At 37.4% G+C, this 23,354-nt stretch overlaps 2 protein-coding genes across 7 annotated transcripts in view; both read left to right on the top strand.

Annotated features, from left to right (window-relative positions):
* Positions 1–14,624, top strand: part of LOC126086768 (uncharacterized) — a 1,076,998-nt gene extending 1,062,374 nt beyond the window's left edge. Inside the window, exon 2 of the mRNA XM_049903413.1 lies at positions 4,126–14,624. Within this exon, the coding sequence (XP_049759370.1) occupies positions 5,953–6,885 (933 nt within the window). The 5' untranslated portion in view covers positions 4,126–5,952 and the 3' untranslated portion in view covers positions 6,886–14,624. The remainder of the gene's footprint in view (positions 1–4,125) is intronic.
* ATOSA (atos homolog A) overlaps positions 1–23,354 on the top strand; it is a 202,739-nt gene that overhangs the window by 144,606 nt on the left and 34,779 nt on the right. For 5 of the 6 annotated variants that reach the window (XR_007519586.1, XR_007519585.1, XM_049903410.1 and 2 more), the window contains exons 3-7: positions 14,631–14,815; positions 16,543–16,745; positions 17,033–17,158; positions 17,912–19,739; positions 22,890–23,009. Coding sequence is in view for 4 of the 6 variants with exons in the window: in XM_049903410.1 (XP_049759367.1) it covers positions 14,631–14,815; positions 16,543–16,745; positions 17,033–17,158; positions 17,912–19,739; positions 22,890–23,009 (2,462 nt within the window). In the remaining 2 variants the exon portion in view is untranslated. The remainder of the gene's footprint in view (positions 1–14,630; positions 14,816–16,542; positions 16,746–17,032; positions 17,159–17,911; positions 19,740–22,889; positions 23,010–23,354) is intronic. The other variant, XM_049903411.1, reaches the window with a different exon arrangement.

The raw sequence follows: 23,354 nt of genomic DNA, 5'->3' as shown, positions 1-23,354 counted from the left end.
GTCCAGTCCCTTTCATGTCTGCTGAGTTGTCTTCAGGGATGGTTCCTGTCCTGTGCCAACAGAAGGTTTGGGGACCATGACCGCCGGGATTCCTCTAGTCACAGTCAGACCATTAAGTATGGTCTTTTAATGAGAATTTGGGGTCTGCATCCCACGGATCTCCTGCTCCCTCAGGGGTTCTCTATTGTGCTCCCTGTCAGGGCAGTCATCGATTGTGGCCGGGCACCAACTAGTTCTTCTGGTCTCAGGATGATGTAGGTCTTTGGTTCATGTGGCCCTTTCTGTCTCTTGGGCTCTAAGTTGTCGTGTGACCTTGGTGTTCTTCATTCTCCTTTGCTCCAGGTGGGTTGAGACCAATTGATGCATCTTAGATGGCCGCTTGTTAACATTTAAGACCCCAGACGCCACATTTCAAAGTGGGATGCAGAATGTTTTCATAATAGAATTATTTTGCCAATTGACTTAGAAGTCCCCTTAAACCATGGTTCCCAAACTCCCGCCCTTGCTCCACTGACCTTTGAAGCACTCATTTTATCACGGAAACTTCTTTGGTTTTGGTCCAGGCAATTGAGCTGACCTTCCATGTATTGAGTATTGTCCTTCCCTTCACCTAAAGCAGTTCTTATCTACTAATTAATCAGTAAAAAACCCTCTCCCTCCCTCCCTCCCTCCCCCCCCTCGTAACCACAAAAGTATGTGTTCTTCTCAGTTTATACTATTTCTCAAGATCTTATAATAGTGGTCTTATACAATATTTGTCCTTTTGCCTCTGACTGATTTCGCTCAGCATAATGCCTTCCAGGTTCCTCCATGTTATGAAATGTTTCACAGATTTGTCACTGTTCTTTATCGATGCGTAGTATTCCATTGTGTGAATATACCACAATTTATTTACTCATTCATCCGTTGATGGACACCTTGGTTGCTTCCAGGTTTTTGCTATTGTAAACAGAGCTGCAATAAACATGGGTGTGCATATATCTGTTTGTGTGAATTCTCTTGTTTCTCTAGGGTATATTCCGAGGAGTGGGATTTCTGGGTTGTATGGTAGTTCTATTTCTAACTGTTTAAGATAACGCCAGATAGATTTCCAAAGTGGTTGTACCATTTTACATTCATTCCCACCAGCAGTGTATAAGAGTTCCAATCTCTCCTCAGCCTCTCCAACATTTATTATTTTGTGTTTTTTGGATTAATGCCAGCCTTGTTGGAGTGAGATGGAATCTCATCGTAGTTTTAATTTGCATTTCTCTAATGGCTAATGATCGAGAGCATTTTCTCATGTATCTGTTAAAAGAAGATTAGTGAAGTGCGTGTTCTTATCCTTTGCCCACTTCTTGATTGGGTTGTTTGTCTTTTTGTGATTGAGTTTTGACAGAATCATGTAGATTTTAGAGATCAGGCGCTGGTCAGAGATGTCATAGCTGAAAATTCTTTCCCAGTCTGTAGATGGTCTTTTTACTCTTTTGGTGAAGTCCTTAGATGAGCATAGGTGTTTGATTTTTAGGAGCTCCCAGTTATCTGGTTTCTCTTCATCATTTTTGGTAATGTTTTGTATTCTGTTTATGCCTTGTATTAGGGCTCCTAACGTTGTCCCTATTTTTTCTTCCATGATCTTTATCGTTTTAGTCTTTATGTTTAGGTCTTTGATCCACTTGGAGTTAGTTTTTGTGCACGGTGTGAGGTATGGGTCCTGTTTCATTTTTTTGCAAATGGATATTTGGTTATGCCAGCACCATTTGTTAAAAAGACTATCTTTTCCCCAATTAACTGACACTGGGACTTTGTCAAATATCAGCTGCTCATATGTGCATGGATTTATATCTGGGTTCTCAATTCTGTTCCACTGGTCTATGTGCCTGTTGTTGTACCAATACCAGGCTGTTTTGACTACTGTGGCTGTATAATAGGTTCTGAAATCAGGTAGAGTGAGGCCTCCCACTTTCTTCTTCTTTTTCAGTAATGCTTTACTTATCCGAGGCTTCTTTCCCTTCCATATGAAGTTGGTGATTTGTTTCTCCATCACATTAAAAAATGACATTGGAATTTGGATCGGAAGTGCATTGTATGTATAGATGGCTTTTGGTAGAATAGACATTTTTACTATGTTAAGTCTTCCTATCCATGAGCAAGGTATGTTTTTCCACTTAAGTATGTCCTTTTGAATTTCTTGTAGTAGAGCTTTGTAGTTTTCTTTGTATAGGTCTTTTACCTCCTTGGTAAGATTTATTCCTAAGTATTTTATCTTCTTGGGGGCTACTGTGTGAATGGTATTGATTTGGTGATTTCCTCTTCGATGTTCTTTTTGTTGATGTAGAGGAATCCAGGTGATTTTTGTATGTTTATCTTATAACCTGAGACTCTGCCAAACTCTTCTATTAGTTTCAGTAGTTTTCTGGAGGATTCCTTAGGGTTTTCTGTGTATAAGATCATGTCATCTGCAAATAGAGGTAATTTTACTTCCTCCTTGCCAGTCCGGAAGCCCTTTACTTCTTTGTCTAGCCTAATTGCCCTGGCTAGGACTTCTAGCACGATGTTGAATAAGAGCAGTGATAAAGGGCATCCTTGTCTGGTTCCGGTTCTCAAAGGAAATGCTTTCAGGTTCTCTCCATTTAGAGTGATGTTGGCTGTTGTCTTTGCATACATGCCCTTTATTATGCTGAGGAATTTTCCTTCAATTCCTATTTTGGTGAGAGTTTTTATCATAAAAGGGTGTTGGACTTTGTCAAATGCCTTTTCTGCATCAATTGATAAGATCATGTGGTTTTTGTCTTTTGTTTTATTTATATGGTGGATTACATTAATGGTTTTTCTAATATTAAACCAGCCTTGCATACCTATAAATCCCACTTGGTCGTGGTGGATTATTTTTTTGATAAGTTGTTGAATTCTATTGGCTAGAATTTTGTTGAGGATTTTTGCATCTATGTTCATGAGGGATATAGGTCTGTAATTTTCTTTTTTTGTGATGTCTTTACCTGGTTTTGGTATCAGGGAGATGGTGGCTTCATAGAATGAGTTAGGCAGTATTCTGTCATTTTCTATGCTATGAAATACCTTTAGTAGTAGTGGTGTTCACTCTTCTCTGAAAGTTTTGTAGAACTCTGCAATAACGCCATCCGGGCCAGGGCTTTTTTCCTTGGGAGTTTTTTGATTACCGTTTCAATCTCTTTTTTTGTTATGGGTCTATTTAGTTGTTCTACTTCTGATTGTGTTAGTTTAGGTAGGTAGTGTTTTTCTAGGAATTCATCCATTTCTTCTAGGTTTGCGAATTTGTTAGAGTACAATTTTTCGTAATAATCTGATATGATTCTTTTAATTTCAGTTGGGTCTGTGGTGATGTGGCCCATCTCGTTTCTTATTCGGGTTATTTGTTTCCTTTCCTGTATTTCTGTAGTCAGTCTGGCCAATGGTTTATCAATTTTGTTAATTTTTTCAAAGAACCAGCTTTTAGCTTTGTTAATTCTTTCAATTGTTTTTCTGTTCTCTAATTCATTTAGTTCAGCTCTAATTTTTATTATTTGTTTTCTTCTGGTGCCTGATGGATTCTTTTGTTGCTCACTTTCTATTTGTTCAAGTTGTAGGGACAGTTCTCTGATTTTGGCTCTTTGTTCTTTTTGTATATGTGCATTTATCAATATAAATTGGCCTCTGAGCACTGCTTTTGCTGTGTCCCAGAAGTTTTGATAGGAAGTATTTTCATTCGCGTTGCATTCTATGAATTTCTTTATTCCCTCCTTAATGTCTTCTATAGCCCAGTCTTTTTTCAGGAGGGTATTGTTCAGTTTCCAAGTACTGGATTTCTTTTCCCTAATTTTTCTGTTATTGATTTCCACTTTTATGGCCTTGTGGTCTGAGAAGATGCTTTGTAATATTTCGATGTTTTGGATTCTGCAAAGGTTTGTTTTATGACCTAATATGTGGTCTATTCTAGAGAATGTTCCATGTGCACTAGAAAAAAAAGTATACTTTGTAGCAGTTGGGTGGAGAGTTCTGTATAAGTCAATGAGGTCAAGTTGGTTGATTGTTGTAATTAGGTCTTCCGTGTCTCTATTGAGCTTCTTACTGGATGTCCTGTCCTTCTCTGAAAGTGGTGTGTTGAAGTCTCCTACTATAATTGTGGAGGTGTCTATCTCACCTTTCAGTTCTGTTAAAATTTGTTTTATGTATCTTGCAGCCCTGTCATTGGGTGCATAAATATTTAATATGGTTATGTCTTCCTGATCAATTGTCCCTTTTATCATTATGTAGTGTCCTTTATCCTTTGTGGTGGATTTAAGTCTAAAGTCTATTTTGTCAGAAATTAATGTTGCTACTCCTCTTCTTTTTTGCTTATTGTTTGCTTGATATATTTTTTTCCATCCTTTGAGTTTTTGTTTGTGTCTCTAAGTCTAAGGTGTGTCTCTTGTAGGCAGCATATAGACGGATCATGTTTCTTTATCTTGTCCGAGACTCTCTGTCTCTTTATTGGTGCATTTAGTCCATTTACATTCAGCGTAATTATAGATAAATGAGTGTTTAGTGTTGTCATTTTGATGCCTTTCTATGTGTGTTGTTGACAATTTCATTTTCCACATACTTTTTTGTGCTGAGACGTTTTTCTTAGCAAATTGTGAGATCCTCATTTTCGTAGTGTTTGCCTTTATGTTTGTTGAGTCGTTACGTTTTTCTTGGCTTTTATCTTGAGTTATGGAGTTGTTATACCTCTTTGTGGTTACCTTAATATTTACCCCTATTTTTCTAAGTAAAAACCTAACTTGTATTGTTCTATATCGCCTTGTATCACTCTCCATATGGCAATTCTATGCCACCTGTATTTAGTCCCTCTTTTTGATTATTGTGATCTTTTACATATTGACTTCAGTGATTCCCTGTTATGAGCATTTTTTTTTTTTAATTAATCTTAATTTGGTTTTGTGATTTTCCTATTTGAGTTGATATCAGGACGTTCTGTTTTGTGACCTTGTGTTGTGCTGGTATCTGATATTATTGGTTTTCTGGCCGAACAATATCCTTTAATATTTCTTGTAGCTTTGGTTTGGTTTTTGCAAATTCTCTAAACTTGTGTTTATCTCTAAATATCTTAATTTCGCCTTCGTATTTCAGAGAGAGTTTTGCTGGATATATGATCCTTGGCTGGCAGTTTTTCTCCTTCAGTGCTCTGTATATTTCGTCCCATTCCCTTCTTGCCTGCATGGTTTCTGCTGAGTAGTCTGAACTTATTCTTATTGATTCTCCCTTGAAGGAGACCTTTCTTTTCTCCCTGGCTGCTTTTAAAATTTTCTCTTTATCTTTGGTTTTGGCGAGTTTGATGATAATATGTCTTGGTGTTTTTCTTTTTGGATCAGTCTTACATGGGGTTCGATGAGCATCTTGGATAGATACCCTTTCGTCTTTCATGATGTCAGGGAAGTTTTCTGTCAGCAGATCTTCAACTATTCTCTCTGTGTTTTCTGTCCTCCCTCCCTGTTCTGGGACTCCAATCACACGCAAGTTATCCTTCTTGATAGAGTCCCACATGATTCTTAGGGTTTCTTCATTTTTTTTAATTCTTTTATCTGATTTTTTTTCAGCTATGTTGGTGTTAATTCCCTGGTCCTCCAGATGTCCCAGTCTGCATTCTAATTGCTCGAGCCTGCTCCTCTGACTTCCTATTGTGTTGTCTAATCCTGTAATTTTATTGTTAATCTTTTGGATTTCTACATGCTGTCTCTCTATGGATTCTTGCAACTTACTAATTTTTCCACTATGTTCTTGAATAATCTTTTTGAGTTCTTCAACAGTTTTATCAGTGTGTTCCTTGGCTTTTTCTGCAGTTTGCCTTATTTCGTTTCTGATGTCTTGAAGCATTTTGTAAATTAGTTTTTTATATTCTGTATCTGATAATTCCAGGATTGTATCTTCATTTGGGAAAGATTTTGATTCTTTTGTTTGGGGGTTGTAGAAGCTGTCATGGTCTGCTTCTTTATGTGGTTTGATATTGACTGCTGTCTCCGAGCCATTACTGGGAAACTTGTTTTTCCAGAAAATCTGCTAAAAAGAAAAATGCAGTCAGATCCCTATCAGAACTGCCTTTGGATTATAACCGCCACCTTGTTCCCTGTAAGGATGAAAGTCCGAGATTTGGATCATATATGCTTGGCTGTAGCTGGTTCTGTGTTTTTAGTCCAATTAGGGATGGATTTTTGGTCCTTGGGTTTTTTGTGGTTCCTTGTCTCAGGCCGGAAGAATGGGTTAGGAAAAGACCAAAAGAAAAAAAAAGGGGGGGGGGAAGCAAAGCTGCCATGGATCCGGAGCCGTTCTCCCTCTGGCTCAGGAAATTCCAATGTTAATGAAGCCACCTGGGAAGGGTGGGGGAGGGATAAGAGAGATAGGAGAGTAGCACCTCGGAATATAGCCAGAGTTGCTTGTCTGCTTGGAATGACTATTTTGTCTGAGATTCCCGAGGGGCATGTCGCCTATGTGTGCTGGCTGTGTGGAGATTACCCCTGGGGGTCTGGCCCGCTGAAGCCGCAGTCAGATCCGCTGCTGCCAGTCCAAAGCCCAGCGTCAAGGTTCCCCTGCTGGGACGCTGCACTCCCGGCTCCAAAATCAGTCGCTGCCTCTGGGGACTTCTTGTCCCGCCAGCCGCGTCGCCGCGCTGCCAGCGCGGACCGGCAGGGCCCCCTCCCGGGGTTAGTTCAGGGGAGTAGAGCTGCGCCCCATGCTTGTGCCGTGACAGCTCCCGGTCAAAAGCCCGGCGCCAAGGTTCCCCAGCTGGGACGCTGCACTCCCGGCTCCAAAATCAGTCGCTGTCTCCCGGGGACTCCTTGTCCCACCAGCCGCGTCACCGTGCACCCCTGTGGACCGGCTGGGCCCCCTCCCGAGGTTAGTTCAGGGGAGTAGAGCTGCGCCCCTTGGTTGTGCCATGACAGCGCCCAGTCAAAAACCCGGCGCCAAGGTTCCCCAGCTGGAACGCTGCACTCCCGGCTCCAAAACTAGTCACTGCCTCCCGGGGACTTCTCCCACCAGCCGGGTCACCACCCCGCCCGGGCGGACCGGCTGGGCCCCCTCCCGGGTTCAGTTCAGGGGGTTAGGGCTGCGCCCCTTGTTCGCGCCATCTCAAGATTTATGAGTTCAGCTTCCCTGGGCCCAGAAGCCCGGCGCCAAGGTTACCTGACTGGGACACTGGCTCCAGGCTCCGAAAACAGTCGCTGCTTCCCCGTATTTGTTCGTTTTCCGTCTCTAACTCTGTGTTTGTTGTTCAGGGTTCGTAGATTGTTATGTATGTGATCGATTCACCTGTTTTTCCAAGTCTTTGTTGCAAGAGGGATCTGAGGTAGCGTCTACCTAGTCCGCCATCTTGGCCCCGCCTCCTGTTCTTGCTTTTTTTATGGTCATTTTTATTTCTGAAATAGTTGGCTAAAGTTAGCAGTACAGTTTGTCCATGGAACAGAGTGAAACTTACCTGCCCAGACATGAAATTCATGACATTAGGACTGTGCCCCAGTGCCCTCAAGTAACCATTCATAGACTGGATGGCTTACATGAGTTTGGGGGAACAGTACAAAGTAAGTGAAAGACAGCGTGGAAAGGAGTTAGGAAAGAGCTTTGGACTGATGGAAAGAAGAGGAGGAAAGTTAAAGAAAGAATGAGTAGTGACTCAAGGTAGGAAATGAGCAGGGCATTGTGTAGAGAGCAGTTCACCTGAAACATAAAGACTGTGTAGGGAGCATTAAAGATGAGATGGATAAACAAAGACGAAGATGCTAATTAATACCCATTGCTATCAAGTAGATTCTGACTCACAGTGACCCTGTAGGACAGAGTAGAACTGTCCCGTAGGGAGCCCTGGTGGTGCAGTGGTTAAGAGCTCAGCTGCTAACCCAAAGGCCAGCAGTTTGAATCCACGAGCTGTTCCTTGGAAACCCTATGGGGCAATTCTGCTCTGTCTTATAGGGTTGCTATAGGACCACTACGAGTCAGAATTGACTCAATGGGAACCGGTTTTTTTTAATCTTTACGGAAGCAGACTGCTACACCTTTCTCCAGCATGACAGCTGGCAGGTTGAAACTGCCAACCTTTCAGTTAACAGCCGACTGCTTAACCACTGCCAGAAGACCCTAATAAAAAAAAAAAAAATTTTTTTTTTTTTTTTTAGATAGCCTTAAATTAAGCAGAGTCACCTCAGTGTATAACTCCAGGAGGAAGCATGTAAGTGAAATCTGATTGGTGCCTCCTACCATTGCGTGGTGCCCAGCCTGTGCAGCTGGCTGTATGTGGCGTCCCTGGTCCTAATGTCAGCCTTAAGAGTTTGCACTGGCTCCAGTAGGCAGTTAGGGAGCGGGTAAAGATAAACAAAAATCTTTGAGATGACAAGAATGTGATGAGATGGCTTTTTGGGAAGACCGACCTGCATCATGGTACAAGATAAATAAGGAGAGGCCTAGAGTCCTAGACTAGGAGGCTGTTGTAGTAATTCAGGTGTAAAGTAATAAGAATCTAACTAGGTAACTGTCATGAGGATGAAAGAAAAGAGTTTAAATTCAAGAGAAATTTAAAAGAACACAGTAGTAATATTTAATGACTGAATTTCAAGATTGTAAGAGGGAGAATATTCCCAAACAATTCCCCTCCCCCAGCCTCCATAGACTGAGATAGGGAAGCAATTAGAACTTCTTTATTCTTGTTTTGGGGTTTGAAGACAATTTCGTATGAGTGATGACGTTGCATAATTTATACTTATCCTGCGTTTCTAGAAAGGGCTATTGTAATACACGAATGGGCATTGTTTTAAGGGAGGACTAGGTAAGTATGCTATTCTATTTATCATCTATATTCTTCAGAATAATTTACAATGCATGTTAAATCTGTCAAACCTTCCATCATCACCATCTACTGAGATCACTATTGTCAAGGTCACCAATGACTTCCTTATTGTCAAATGCAACGGACACTTCTTTGTTTATATGTTATTAAACCTCACCAGTGTTTGATATCATTGACTATGTCCTCCTTCTTGAAACATTTTTTTCTCTGGGTTTCCATGATATCACACTTGGTTAGGTTTCTTCTCATCTCACTGGCAGTTCGTTTTGCTAATTCATGATCTACCAAATCTCTACTTGTCGGAATGCCCCAGGGCTCTGTCCTCGATTCCCTTTTCTCTTCCATCTTCACATTTCCCTAGTTAACTCTTGACTCTAAATTCTCTCCAAATGCCAGTAAGTCCCAAAACTGGACAACTACAATACCTGTATACCAAACAAGTACATCTACTTTGCTTCTCTCTCCCCTGTTCTATTATTGACCTAGCAGCCAGAGTGATTATTTTAAAATGTAAATCAGATCATGTCATTGAGGATAAAATTCCAGCTCCTTCAAAACCCTATGTGAACTAGGCCCGACCTTTTTTCCTAACCATGTTCTCCCTCTCCCACTAATTCCAGCCTCACTTGCCTTCATTTTAGTTCCTTCATGTTCCTGGACATGACCAGTTCATTCCCACCTTGGACTTTCTGCTTGGAATGCTTTTTCCCCTAATTTTTGAATGGTTAGCTCCTTGTCCTTCATATCTTAATTTAAATGTTACCTGTTTCAGAAAAGCCTTCTCTGACCACTTCATATAAAATATTCACATAATCACTCTCATATTCCTCTTTTTACAATTACGACATAATTACTGACAATCAGTACTTATCACCACTGATATGATTTTAGCTGTGGGTTTTTCATTTATCGTCTTTTCATGTTGTTTTTTATTCCTAATTTACTGAAAGTGTTTTTATAGCAAATGGGTGTTGGATTTTGTCAAATGCTTCCTCTGCATCAGTTGAGGTGATCATGTGGGTTTTCTTCTTCATTCTGTTAATGTAGTATATTGTTTGGTTTTCTCTTGTTGAACCACCCTTGCATACCTGGATTAAATCCTACTTGGTCACAGTATGCAATCCTTTAATATGCTGCTGAATTTGATTTTGTTAAGGATTTTTGCATCTACATTCATAAGGGATATTGGTTTGTAGTTTTCTTGTACTGTCTTTGTCTAGCTTCATTATCTGGGTAGTGCTAGCCTCACTGAATGCATCAGAAAGTGTTCCCTCCTCTTGTCAGAGTTGGGCATGAAGTGGTATCTCTTTGTGGTTATTCTTACCAACTGTCTCGGATGCCTCCACTCCAGTTCATATATGTTACACATACTATCAATATGAGGTTCTAGTTCTTTCCTAATTAACACAGACAAAAAAACTTTAAAACATTTTTATTACACTAAAATATATATAACAAAAGATTTGCCATTTTAACCATTTTCAGTGAGATTAGTTATACTCACCATGTTGTGTAACCGTCACCACTATCCATTTCCATGTTTTTCATCACCCTTACAGAAACTCAGTACCCCTTAAGCAGTAGTTCCTCAGTTCCTCCTCCCCCCAGCCCCTGGTAGCCACTATTAAACCTTTGTCTGTATGCGTTTGGCGATTTTACATATTACATATAAATGGGATCATACAATATTTGCCTTTTTATGTCTGATTTATTTCATTCAGCACAGTGTTTTCAAGGTTTATCCATGTTGTAACATGTATTAGAACTTCATTTCTCCTTATGGCTGAATAATATTCCATTGTGTACATAGACTACATTTTATTTATCCATTCATCTGTTGATGGACACTGGGGTTGTTTCCATCTTTTGGCTAATATAAGTAGTGCTACAGTGAACATTAGTGCGCACACATACCTCAGTCCCTGCTTTCAGGTCTTGAGTTTATACCTAGGAGTGGAATAGCTGGAGCCAGCAATGAGTGAAGGTTCCAGTTTCTCCACATCCCATAACTTGTGGTTTTGATTTGCATTGCTCTGTATTTTTAAAAGAAAGAAAAAATTTTAAACTGCTAAGTTCCAATTTCTCAACACCAGAATCAAATATGTTACTTACGTGTGACATCACAAATTCCTGCATTTTAAGTAACCAAACTATGACCTCCTTTAGAGATAGTGGGGGCTCCAAAAAGCAATAACTCTAATTAATTAAAATATATACCATTAGATCATGTTTTTTCTTAAATATTTTTCATTTAATAGGCCTGATCATTTATCTAATATCAGTCAGAGAATAATAATTTATTTAAAATTTAGTGCATATATTTGCATGTTTGCTATGTAGGACTGATAATAATTTGTTTTGTTAACTATGCAAGTTTTCTAACGATGACTATGATTCAGTGTTCTCATTTATTAAAATTAAGACATCTATAAATTTTTCCTGACAAATTCCTAAAAGTTGTCATCTATAGTCATATGCACTTAGATAGTACTTTGTGTTTCATAATACCATCAAATAATCTATAATACCCATTGCGTTGAGTCAATTCCTACTCAGTTTACCCTAAAGGACAGAGTAGAACTGCTCCATAGGTTTACCAGGAAGCAGCTGGTAGATTCGAACTGCTGACCTTTTGGTTAGCAGTCTGAGCTCTTAACCACTGTGCCACCAAAACTGTGCCACCAGGGCTTGATAATCCATAATATTCTTGCAATACTTATGTAATAGTTGGATAGATAACTAGTAGATATTTAATATCATCTCTAATTGTTTTCAAAAATTTCATTTAAACATTTTATACCCTGGCTAAATTCAGTAAGTCATCTAAATGATTGCCTTTCCTCCTGCACTCCAGTCATGGTTTTAGAGTTTGTTTAGTTTATTATTTGAGGAGATAATGATTAAAGCAAGCAAATTTTAGCCAAAGGTTGCATTATTCAAAAGTGTTTTTTCATAACTATTTAGTTTTTATCACTTTAAACTTTATAATTCTCCTATAGTGTACTGATACCTTAACTTAGCACTGAAGAATAGAATTAAATTCCACTTTAGCAAATTTCCTTGATAATAGTTTGTGTTCTATGCATTGATTTATAGAGCTGTGTTCTAATCTAGTGCTTCATAGGAAGAAATGACAACCTCTGTTTACACAGCTTAAATGATGCTGTGGTCACTGTGGGTTGTCTGGGTGCCCAGCAGCCATAGCCAGGTTGATAGATTATTCCTTCTTAGCAGTGGTTCCTAAACTTTTCATGAAAACCCCTACTTGAGGTAAAAATTTCACAAGCCCACACACAATACTACTTTTACTTTTGGTATTTATGGTTAAGAAAATAGAAATGATATAAAATTCAGTGGTACTTTTATATACGTTAGTATTTTAGTAATCCCAATAATATCTATAAATTTTTTTTTAAGTAGTAGCGCATATGTATGAGCCATCACCTTGGCTGCAAACAGTCCTTGACATTCACATGGAGCAGCTGCCTTCTAGACATCATTCAGTGTTCCCAGATTAGGAGGCACTGCTCAGCTACAATTCTTAGCCCTCTAGGATTGAACCCAGAGAATCTGTTGGGAGCTAAAATCATGTCATGTGGCCCATGGCAAGCCTATAAGCCTTGAAAACCCAGAGAACCAGCAAGCAAAGGGTCTGAATGGATTTCTTTTGCACATCTTTTGCCTCCCTCTTTATGCAGGATACTATGATTTCATTCAGCGAATCCCAGGAGACCGACCATAGTAGACCCTTGACTTATGGTATACTTGGTTCCTGGAAGAGAGTTAAAAATTGAGCCTTTCCCTCCGTAATTGGCATGCTATTATAAATTAGGGTTCCATTCCTGGAAGCAAATTCTGTACCATAAAAATACCAAAATATATTATTAAAATATTTTTTGGTTTATGTTGAATATATATTATTTTCATTTATATTTTTACAAATATATATTGTTGTTAGTTGCCTTTAAGTCTATTCCGAAACATGGTGACCAACCCCCCGTTAGAGTAGAACTGCTCTATAGGGTTTTCTTGGCTGTGATATTAATGGAAGGCGATCACGAGGGCTTCTTTTCTCCAGGACTGCTGAGTAAGGTTGAATGGCCAACCTTTAGGTTAGCAGTTGAGTGCAAACAGTTTGTGCCACCTAGGGACCTACAAATATACATTAAAGTTATACATACTAAAGTTATACCAAAGTAAATATATTAAAAAAAAAGAAACCAAACCTGTTGCGGACGAGTCGATGCTGACTCATACTATAAAAGACAGCATGTATGGTGGTTAAAGGTACAGTTTCTGGAGCCAGATTGTCTGGGTTCAAATCTCAACTCTGCTACTTACTAGTAGTTGATCTTGGCCAACTTGTCTATAAAAAGGTGGTAATAGTGTCCACCCTCTAGAGCTTCTCTGAGGATTAAATGGATTAATGTAAAAGAAGTACTTAGAATTGGTAATGCATGGCAATGGTTGAGTTCCTATCTAAGTGTTGGCTGTTATGTGTAAATGGTCGTTTTAGGGAAACTTTTTTGATGGTCTTTTTAAAATGCTATTTCATTAAAGTTGGCTCTCAAGGGTCCTTCTTTTCCTAAAGCTAGAAATAAGCATTCTTCATCAAACCCTTCAAGGCTATTCACAGTCTGGCTCCAGCCCTGCTTTTTGTACACTGTATGTAAATCCTCCATCCAAGCTGTACCTTCTCTCACCATGCGTTAAGTATCCTTTTCACATCACCATTCTGATTGTATTATTTACCTCATTTGGAATGGCTACTTATCTTTATTAGTCATATGTACCCACTGCTTATAATTCAGTTCAACACCTACCTCTTTTGCAAAAGCTTATCATTATCGTCTGAACTTATTATTTTGAATTTATTATATGCTGCATTAAAAAAAATCATAAAGTCTTTGAGACTAGGAACGATGTGTAGTACAACTCTGTCCCCCTATTACCTAATACAGTGTAGTAGGCACTTTAAACGTTTGGTACTTAATTGACAGAGATAAGAGAAAGTAACTTTTCCAGAATCACACAACAAATTGGATTGTGTGTGTTCAACTTGTATACCAGGTTAACAACTTTGCAAATTAACTGCTTAAAACAATTAGAGCACTTGTGAGAAATTTTTAAATTACCACAGCTAATGAAAACATCTTCAGGTTAGATTCTTTGGAACTGCTAAGTAACTATATCATACTCGATATATTATAAAATAGGCCTGCCTCTCCTGCTGGATAATTAGAACATTTTCTCCATCTAAAAGTACTACTGCTATATTGGAAAGGCACAGGGGACCCTAAGGCTCTCAATGTCCACATCACACAGTTTGGGCTGTGAGTGCAGGAACTTAAGAAGGCAGCAAGGGAGAAACAGATAGTTGTGTCTGCATCTCTTTCTAATATTTAACAATAGTAATAAAATATCTTAGCCAAAAATATGTGACATAATAATACATTTTAACATTTTGGATATTGGTGATGTTTTGTGTACTAAAACTATTGTATTTTATATAAAAAATATAATTTTCTATAAGATTCTGAATGTACCCCTAAATTTTAACTAAAGCTTAATAATTTTATGCTGTAATTTTAACCAGCTTTGTCTTAATTGGAATTTGAAGTGTCTGTCATCTCCTCACTTCTCTGTCCGTTATGAATCGAGTTTATTTTGATTGCCTCATCTTTGTCCTCTTTTCACTCTTTGTTAATGCATATACTCGAATATGGAATATGTGATTAGTTATTTTAGGCGTAAAAGATGAATTCTTATTAAGAGTACATTAAAGTGAGCACCTTCTTTCTATTAATTAATTAATTACCAGATACTCTAGACGAATATTTTGAATATGATGCAGAGGAGTTCTTGGTCTCTTTGGCCTTGCTAATCACAGAAGGTCGAACGCCTGAGTGTTCTGTAAAAGGTCGAGTGGAAAGTTTTCATTGCCCTCCAGCACAGTCCTGTTACCCAGTAGCAACCAGGCATGAATGCAGTGACAAGCTGGCCCAGGTAAGCATCATGTGTCTAATGCTCTTTATTTATCTTTTATATAAACTAGTTTAACTTCTGTCATCACCTTCATTACATCATTTACAGCATAATTATAATTTCACAATTTAAATATAAAATTGTCATAACCATAAAGAAAAAGCAATAATATTAATAATAATTCCATAGCTAATAGCCTCGGCTCTTAAACAAGGATCTTGAAGGCATAGCAGGTAGCTTTGCATATCAGCAAACAGGTGGGCAGCCAATTTCTTACTTAGCTTCTCTTCACACTTCAGATTTAAGATTGCCATTGCTGCAGTGGTTTAGCTTTATTTTTAAAGCCTCATTGTAGAAACTGAAATTCAACAGTTTCTACATGTACCATTTAATGATGTTGATAACTTTCTTCCAGTTGTGTAACCATTCTCACCCTTCTTTTCTGAGTTGTTCCTCCCTCACTAACATAAACTTTACGTTAACATAAATATAACATTGCGCCCTAAGTTTCCTATCTGATCTTTCGAGTTACTGTTGTCAATTTGATCCTGTATAGATAGTTCTTAAAAGAACGTTATATTCAAGGCAGACCTTTTTTTTTTTTTTCTTTTACTAGTTAAGCTAAACTATGGTTTTAAGAAGATTTCAGGGGATATTTTTGGTTTAAGGTTTAAAAAGTATCTCAGGGCAATAGTTTCAGGGGTTCATCCACCGTCCATGGATCCAGGAAGTCTGGAGTCCATGAGAATTTGAAATTCTGTTCTGCATTTTCCCCCCTTTGATTGGGATTCATCTGTGGAATCTTTGATCAAAATACAATGCTAGCTGGGCACCATCTAGTTCTTCTGGTCTCATGGCAAAGGAGGCAGTTGTTTATGGAGACAATTAGCCACATGTTACATGTTCTCCTCTGATTCTTGCCTCTCCTTCCTCTGTTGTTCCAGGCGAATAGAGACCAATCATTGTGCATTGGATGGCTGCTTGCATTGAACTGTGCTTTGAACTAGGAGGTAGAACAGAGTAACTAAACATGTTATTAGGACAATTAACTAGGATGTGCCATGAAACCATGACCCTAAACCTCCAAACCAAGAAACCAAATCTCATGAGATTTTTGATTTTACATAATCGGCCTCAGCAGCTACTTTTTCAATCTTTTATTTTTTGTCGTTGTTGTAAATATATCTAGCACACAGCTTTTGCCAATTCAATTTTTTATAGGTGTGCAATTTATTGCCAGCAATTAAAATAATCAGCTGTGCAACCTTACTCTTAATCACTGCAATATTTTCATCACCGTTAAATGTAATACTTTTAAATGTGAACTTTTAAAATCTTGTCTATTTTGAGGGCTTAATGAGAATAGTTTTTAATATTTTAGTCTTCAGACTTAGAATCATTCTTTTCTCTCTAATGTGATTAATTAACAAACGAGGCAAGGCTGAGCCACCTCCGAGGCCTGTCAGACACTGGGTGTGGCAGCTCTTTTCTCACAAGATAGAGCAAAGATATCCTCCTCAGAAAAATTTGCATCATAACTGCTGTTCAGTACTAATCTCTGCCCTCAAGAGTTCACAAATATTAATCCTCTACTTAGTGAGAGAACCTACACAGTGAAACCTGAACAAAGCTCTACAATAGATGACTCATTTTTCATACAGATGCCTGCTTTACAATTAAAATTTCAAATTTAAGTGCAAAATTGAATGGGTTGTTGCAATATCTTGCTTGTATTCCTTTCCTCTAAGTGTCGCCAAGCCAGACGAACCAGGTCTGAGGTCACGTTGTTGTGGAAGAATAATCTTCCAATCATGGTGGAAGTGATGCTACTACCAGACTGCTGCTACAGTGATGATGGGCCCACCACAGAAGGAATGGATCTAAATGATCCTGCAATTAAGCAAGATGCATTATTATTGGAGAGATGGATCTTAGAGCCAGTTCCCCGACAGTAAGTTGTATAAGTTAATTTGAGGTTGTTCTTGGTAAATCCAGTTTTCCGTTACTTTCTATACATTATTTTAATAATAATCATATATTTGAATCCCTCTATATTTGTGTAGTAAAACCTTTTCTTTTAGATACTTAGTACTTATGTGACTTCAAGTAACATTGGTAAGTATATTTCTATGGTCTTAAAAGCACAGGTCCCGATTGATATGTTTACTTCAGCTTCTACAAATCTAAAATCCAGTCATTTTACACTTGCTGACATTTATATTATGTTATTTCCCTTAGGAATGGTGATAGGTTTATCGAAGAGAAGACGCTTCTATTGGCTGTCCGCTCATTTGTGTTTTTTTCTCAGTTAAGTGCTTGGCTGAGTGTTTCTCATGGTGCTATTCCACGAAATATTCTTTACAGGTATGCCTAGGGCAAAAAAAAAAGGACAGTATATACTCAGCCACATTGGCTAACTACCGAATGATATTTTACCCTTTAAGTGGTTTATTTCCTTCATCCCTAGATATAAGTACATAAAACTTACTATGGTTTTTCTCCAAACAAGTTCAAGAAATTTAAATGAGAATCAGTATGAATTTTGATTGCTGAATTAAATTTGAGTAGAATTATTTTCAGAAAACTTTAGAGAACCGAGAATGGATTTAGTACTACCATTATGAAGTGGAAAAACTTTCTGGGCTATTGAATTTCCGTAACGGTAGGCTTGCTTGATTTTTGGCATCTTGAAAAGTATAAGTAATACAGCCTGCTGAACTACTAATTGTCATTTTAGGCAGGTGGCCAGGAGTTGGAGAGTATCTCTTAGTCTCTCTGTAGAATAGAATTAGCTGAATCTATTTAAGAGTAAATACCAAGTCCTGTATTTTTTGTGTTTTGACAAATAATTTTAAACTATTCTTAAGCTTTAATGCTTAAATGATCTGGTGTTCTTAAAAAAAAAAAAACATTTCTATTCCAACCACTATCTATTATACCACTTATTTTTATTTTATCAGACTGACATGCATGGTAATAAGGCTTAATAAAGCCTCAGTAGTAACTAATGCAAACAAATATAAGTAAGTATATGCCTGCTTTAAAATTATTATAATATACAATAATAAGGATCTAACTTTCATAATCCATTGATTCAGTGTTTTTGTCTGATTCCAGAATCAGTGCTGCTGATGTAGACTTACAGTGGAATTTTTCCCAGACTCCAATTGAACATGTGTTTCCTGTTCCCAATGTTTCTCACAACGTGGCCTTGAAAGTCAGCGTTCACTCCTTGCCCAGACAATCTAATTACCCAATTTTGACCTGTAGTATTCATGCTAATATTGGCCTTTATGAGAAAAGAATTCAAGAACATGAACTTAAAATCTATCAACGCTGCAATTCCAATGAAGTAGAACAACGTACAAACAGTTCACAGTGTCTGTGTAGCAAACAAACTTGGACCATGGCACCCAAAAATGTGTTACATGCGAAAAATGGCGCAATTCCAGAATATACTATAGCACACAAAAATGTCAAACTATATCCAGGCACTGGCAGTAAATCTGACTATGGAGCATCTCAAGCTAATATTCTGGGCTTCAGTGGTATGGAAGATGTAAAGTCACACGAAACATCAGTGAGAACTTTAAAACCATTTTCATTGATTGATCCCAGTGTTCTGAGCCACCAGAGTTCCTGGCAGCCAGTTGGTGAGACTAATCCCTTAACAGGCTCTTTAATTCAGGAGCGACAAGATGTTATTGCAAGAATTGCTCAGCATTTGATTTATTGTGACCCAAGCGCTTCACGTGTTTCTGGACATCCGTTTAATACACAAGAGTCTAGTTCACTTACTTCAAAACTTTTCTGGGTTTCACAAGAAAATGAAAATGTGAGGAAATGTAAGGAAACTTTCTCCATTTCTTTTGGTAGTCCAGAGTTTACCTCCCCAGAAGACACCAGTGAGGGGAAAATTCAAGTAAAACCAGAAACTCCTCGAAGTGAAACTTGCATGTCTAATGGTCTTTATTCTCGTCAGTCCACTGGTGAGACTAATCCTTTGATAGGCTCCTTACTCCAGGAGCGACAAGATGTTATTGCAAGGATTGCTCAACACTTAGAACACATTGATTCAAGCGCATCGCATATCCCCCAGCAGTCATTCAGCATGCATGACTCCAGATTGGCTCCTTCTAAAGTGTGTAGGAGTTCATATGAAGACAAAGATTTACTGAAGAAAAACAAGGATAAAGTCTCAGCTTCCATTTCTAACCCAAAATTTTATTTGTTAGAAGACAGCAGTGAAGGAAAAAACCTAATACCTGATAAATCTTTTAGTTCTTTTAAATACAATAGTAAATTGAAATCCTCTTTGAAACCTCAAATAAGAAGAAATCAGTACCAGGAAATTCCTAGTGAAATCATCCAAAGTACATTTCAGGAAACACATAATAAAGCTACTAATTTATTGACTCCCTCAAATATGTCTCCTTGCAAAGAAAATAACTTAGATTTGACAAGTAGGTTGGAAAATATACTTTCTGGGTATCAATTTAAGGAGCAAGAAATCAGCAATGGAATTGATAAACAGTATTTAAATTGCAACAGTATTGACAAACAGCTTTGCATGAATAAATACAAGAAAAAAATAATAAAAAATGAAAATTGTAATCCAGAATCTTTAAACACTCACCAAATTCACTCTAAAGTAAATGTCACTGCGCTGGAAATGTCAGAATACCTGCACAAACATGATAATAAGTGCTCAAATGAAGACTCAAAAAGGCCTAAGGCATGTGAGAAAAATACTCAACTTAATCGTATAGAAAATTATTGCAATAAAGATAATGCAGGTTTCAAATGCAAAAAGGCAGACCAGTTAAAAAATGAACAGGATAAGAATGAAGACTCAATTGATGAAAAATCTCGAAACGTTTCTCAGAGAAAAGGTATAAAAGACTGTTTGTCTACATATGAACAACTGAAAAATACAGAGGCACTGGTAGGTAACAGTATTTCAAATATAATTCCCAGTCATTTGTTACGGTTTGACTTTTGTTCATAAGAGATCTAGTTGGGGAGATTAACTGACATACCAGTAGCTGTACAAGTATTAGTGGCTGAACTGGCACACACATCCAGGTCTTTTAACAACTAACCCAGAGTTATTTCCACTATCTTATAATTCAAGGACGGATTTGTGGACTATCGTATTCCTTGGCCCATTTTAACTCTTCCTGTTCCTTTTTTTTTTATTTTGAGTAAACAGGAATCAGAAATGAAACTCTCATTAGCTTAATATATTGCATGTTAGTAGCTCTGGCCTAGTACAAACAGTATGCCCATTATATTGTGCCATTGATCAACTAACGGTTTTAGGAATATCTGTAGGGAAATCACTAGGCTATTTCTCAAAACACCTGAATTCCAGTCCTGGTTTCATAGTTTAGTACTTGAATGACATTGAATAAGTCATTTAACATCTAATAACCTCAGTCTCCTCAATTTTAAAATAAGAACATTAAAGCTCTTTTGCCTATCTCACAGAATTATGATAATCAAATAATAGATTTGAAAATATTTCATAAACCTTTAAGGAAACCCTGGTGGCGTAGTGGTTAAGTGCTACAGCTGCTAATCAAAGGGCCGGCAGTTTGAATCCTCCAGGCGCTGCTTGGAAACTCTATAGGGCAGTTCTACTCTGTCCTATAGGGTCACTGTGAGTCAGACGGCTGGGTTTGGTTTTTGGGTTTTTAATACAGTGTATAAATACAAAATATTTAAGTTGCTTTTATTTTAGTTGACTTCCCACCAAACCACTTTTTAACTTCAAAAAATGATTATTAGGCTCAAATTTCCACTTTTTCCCCAAGTAATATCCCAAATTCGTATCTGAATTTATGGTAAGCTACTTTGTACCTGCCTTGATCAAATCCAAACGTCCTTGGTTCATCTACTTTATCACTTAGATTAGTTTTGCAGTACATTAATGTTTTAAAATTGTGCCATGTTCCCAATTTATATTTTTCAATGATAATTTCCAATTTCCTAAAATTATAATTGCCACAAAGCCCTACCCTGGCCTTAAGAATATTCATTTTCATGATCCTTTCTGGAACTTAATGGGGAGGCTTAATCTGGCCATGGTGTGTTTCAAGCCACTAAGAATCACTTTTTCACACACTTATTTTAGATATAATGATATAGCATTTATGATGTGCCCAGGGACCCTTCTGAATATTTCACACGTGTTAGCTAACTTAATCATCTCACTTCCCTTTGAGATTTTATCCATCTCATGTTATAAGTGAGGACCTGAGGCCTAAAGGGGTTAAGTAACTTGCCCAAGGTCACAAAGCTGGTAAATGGTGGAGCCAGGACCCAATTTAGTCTTTTCTCATTTTTATCCATGTGTTTTTATGAATTTCTGATATTTGGGTATAAACTCACCCAAATTCTTAAGAATTAGCCAATTTCCTATATTATTTCAAAAACATAGCACTGATGGCATTGTGTATATTTTTAAATTTACAGTGTTTATTTTTCTGTTTCACACTCCCACCAAATTATATCCTCTACAGATGGCTCTTTATATTGACATAGTTCTGTATTTTAAAACAGAAAATGAAATTTTTTTCTATACCTGTGAGTAGTTGTTTTTTCACAAATTAAAAGAATCAAAATATTAGCTTCAGGGCCAGATTAAGGCATGTGACAGGGCCCTAAACACTGATAATCTGTGTTACCCCTTCCTCTGCTTACTCACACTTTCATACGGGATATGTGATTAGATATATACACGTGTATATATATATGTGTGTGTGTGTGTGTCTTAGCTATCCATGATGTTAACTGCTTTTTAAATGCAACTATAATATTAGCAATTGAATACAAAAGTGACATATGCCATTTTAGCAAAATAAGATGAACTAGATCATAAAATTTTTAGTGGATGCAGGGTACTAAGATTTTTACTAAATACCAGATTTTCTACAAAAAGAATATCCCACGTATTCTACAACAAAGAAAATGAATCAGTGAACTTAGTTGTTTCAACAGTGTAAAATTCTGTTGATCTCTCACAACAAAAATTTGATTTTTCACCAATTTTGCCTTAAGTGGCTCATATTTCAATTTTGATGCTTGTTTAGTAATAAAGGAAACCCTGGTGGCACAGTGGTTAAGCACTACAGCTACTGTTAACCAAAGGGTCGGCAGTTTGAATCTGCCAGGCACTCCTTGGAAACTCTATGGGGCAGTTCTACTCTGTCCTGTAGGGTTGCTATGAGTCAGAATCAACTCGACAGCACTGGGTTTGGTTTTTGGTTTTAGTAATAAATGCTATAATTATAAGTGAACAAATATCATACAAGAAAATTTAGTGATCAGAAAACAAATATTACAACAAATTACTGTATTTTATTTTTAGATAGATCTTTCATCTCTAACATGTTATAATTAAAAATATTTCTAGTCTTTGCTCTTATAAATTCTTCTGTGATTTCATCACAATTAAACTGCTGAACAATATCTACTTCCATACATAATAAGGATAACGAATCGAGTCTTGAATTATCATTGTGCCCTCACTTTTCCTTGTGTCCTGTCTACTTGGCACCTATGTATAAGTCTTTGCTTTGGACAACTGGTGCCCCTACTTTGTTGATGCAGTAAGTATGTTCTTATTGGGTAATCTGTCCTTGATTAGCTTACTAGATGCTAGATTCTGCATATTTATAAATATGTTGACAGGGCAGTTCTATTGTAGACATATTTTCTTTAGAACATTTGCATTTATTCGGCATATTACAAAATCGTCTTAGACATTGTTTTCTAACTCACTGCCATTCACTGAATTGCAACTCATAGTGACCCTATAGGACAGAGTCGAACTGCCCCATAGGGTTTCCAACGAATGGCTAGTGGGTTCAGACTGCAAACCTCTTGGTTAGCAGCCAAATACTTAACCACTGTCCCACCAGGGCTCCTGAATAGAATCGTACATACGTACACAGACTTAATTTGTCAGTCTGTCTGTCTCAGTCATCAGCTTTACCAACCAAGGATGTTTAAGAATGAGTCTAAAATCCTAAAGGTATTTAAACATTAAATTATATATTAAAATTAAATTAAAATCTAATTCTTTTCTTAGCAGAGGACTATACCACTGAAACACTCAAGTGTCTGGCAAAAACATAATTTTCGTTCCTTGGATGGAACTTCAACCAGGGCCTTCCATCCTCAAACTGGATTGCCTCTTCTTTCAAGTCCTGTGAGTGTTCTTTTCTCTTCTCACACGTTTAGATCTTGAAGAAACTTATTTGAAATGTTTGCAAATAATTTTATTCATATTCTAGATGAAAAAAATCTTTAAGTATCTTTAAAATAAATTTCTAGTTGTAAAATATTTATTTTTTAATAGCACATTTCAAATCTAAATGATAAAATGGAAAAAAAAAACCTAAGAAATGAATAAAAAGGAAATTTGTTGTATCAGGATTACATAATTTCTCCAAAAATTCTTTCTTTTGCCTAACATTTTAAATGCTATTCAATGTAAAGAAAATACTTGGTGTCAAGTGGATTTTATATAAATAGATACGTATCTTAGTACTGG

The sequence above is a fragment of the Elephas maximus genome, chromosome 12 (assembly GCF_024166365.1).
Source record: "Elephas maximus indicus isolate mEleMax1 chromosome 12, mEleMax1 primary haplotype, whole genome shotgun sequence".
NCBI classification, from domain to species: domain Eukaryota; kingdom Metazoa; phylum Chordata; class Mammalia; order Proboscidea; family Elephantidae; genus Elephas; species Elephas maximus.
This window is presented reverse-complemented; position numbering and strand designations above follow the sequence as displayed.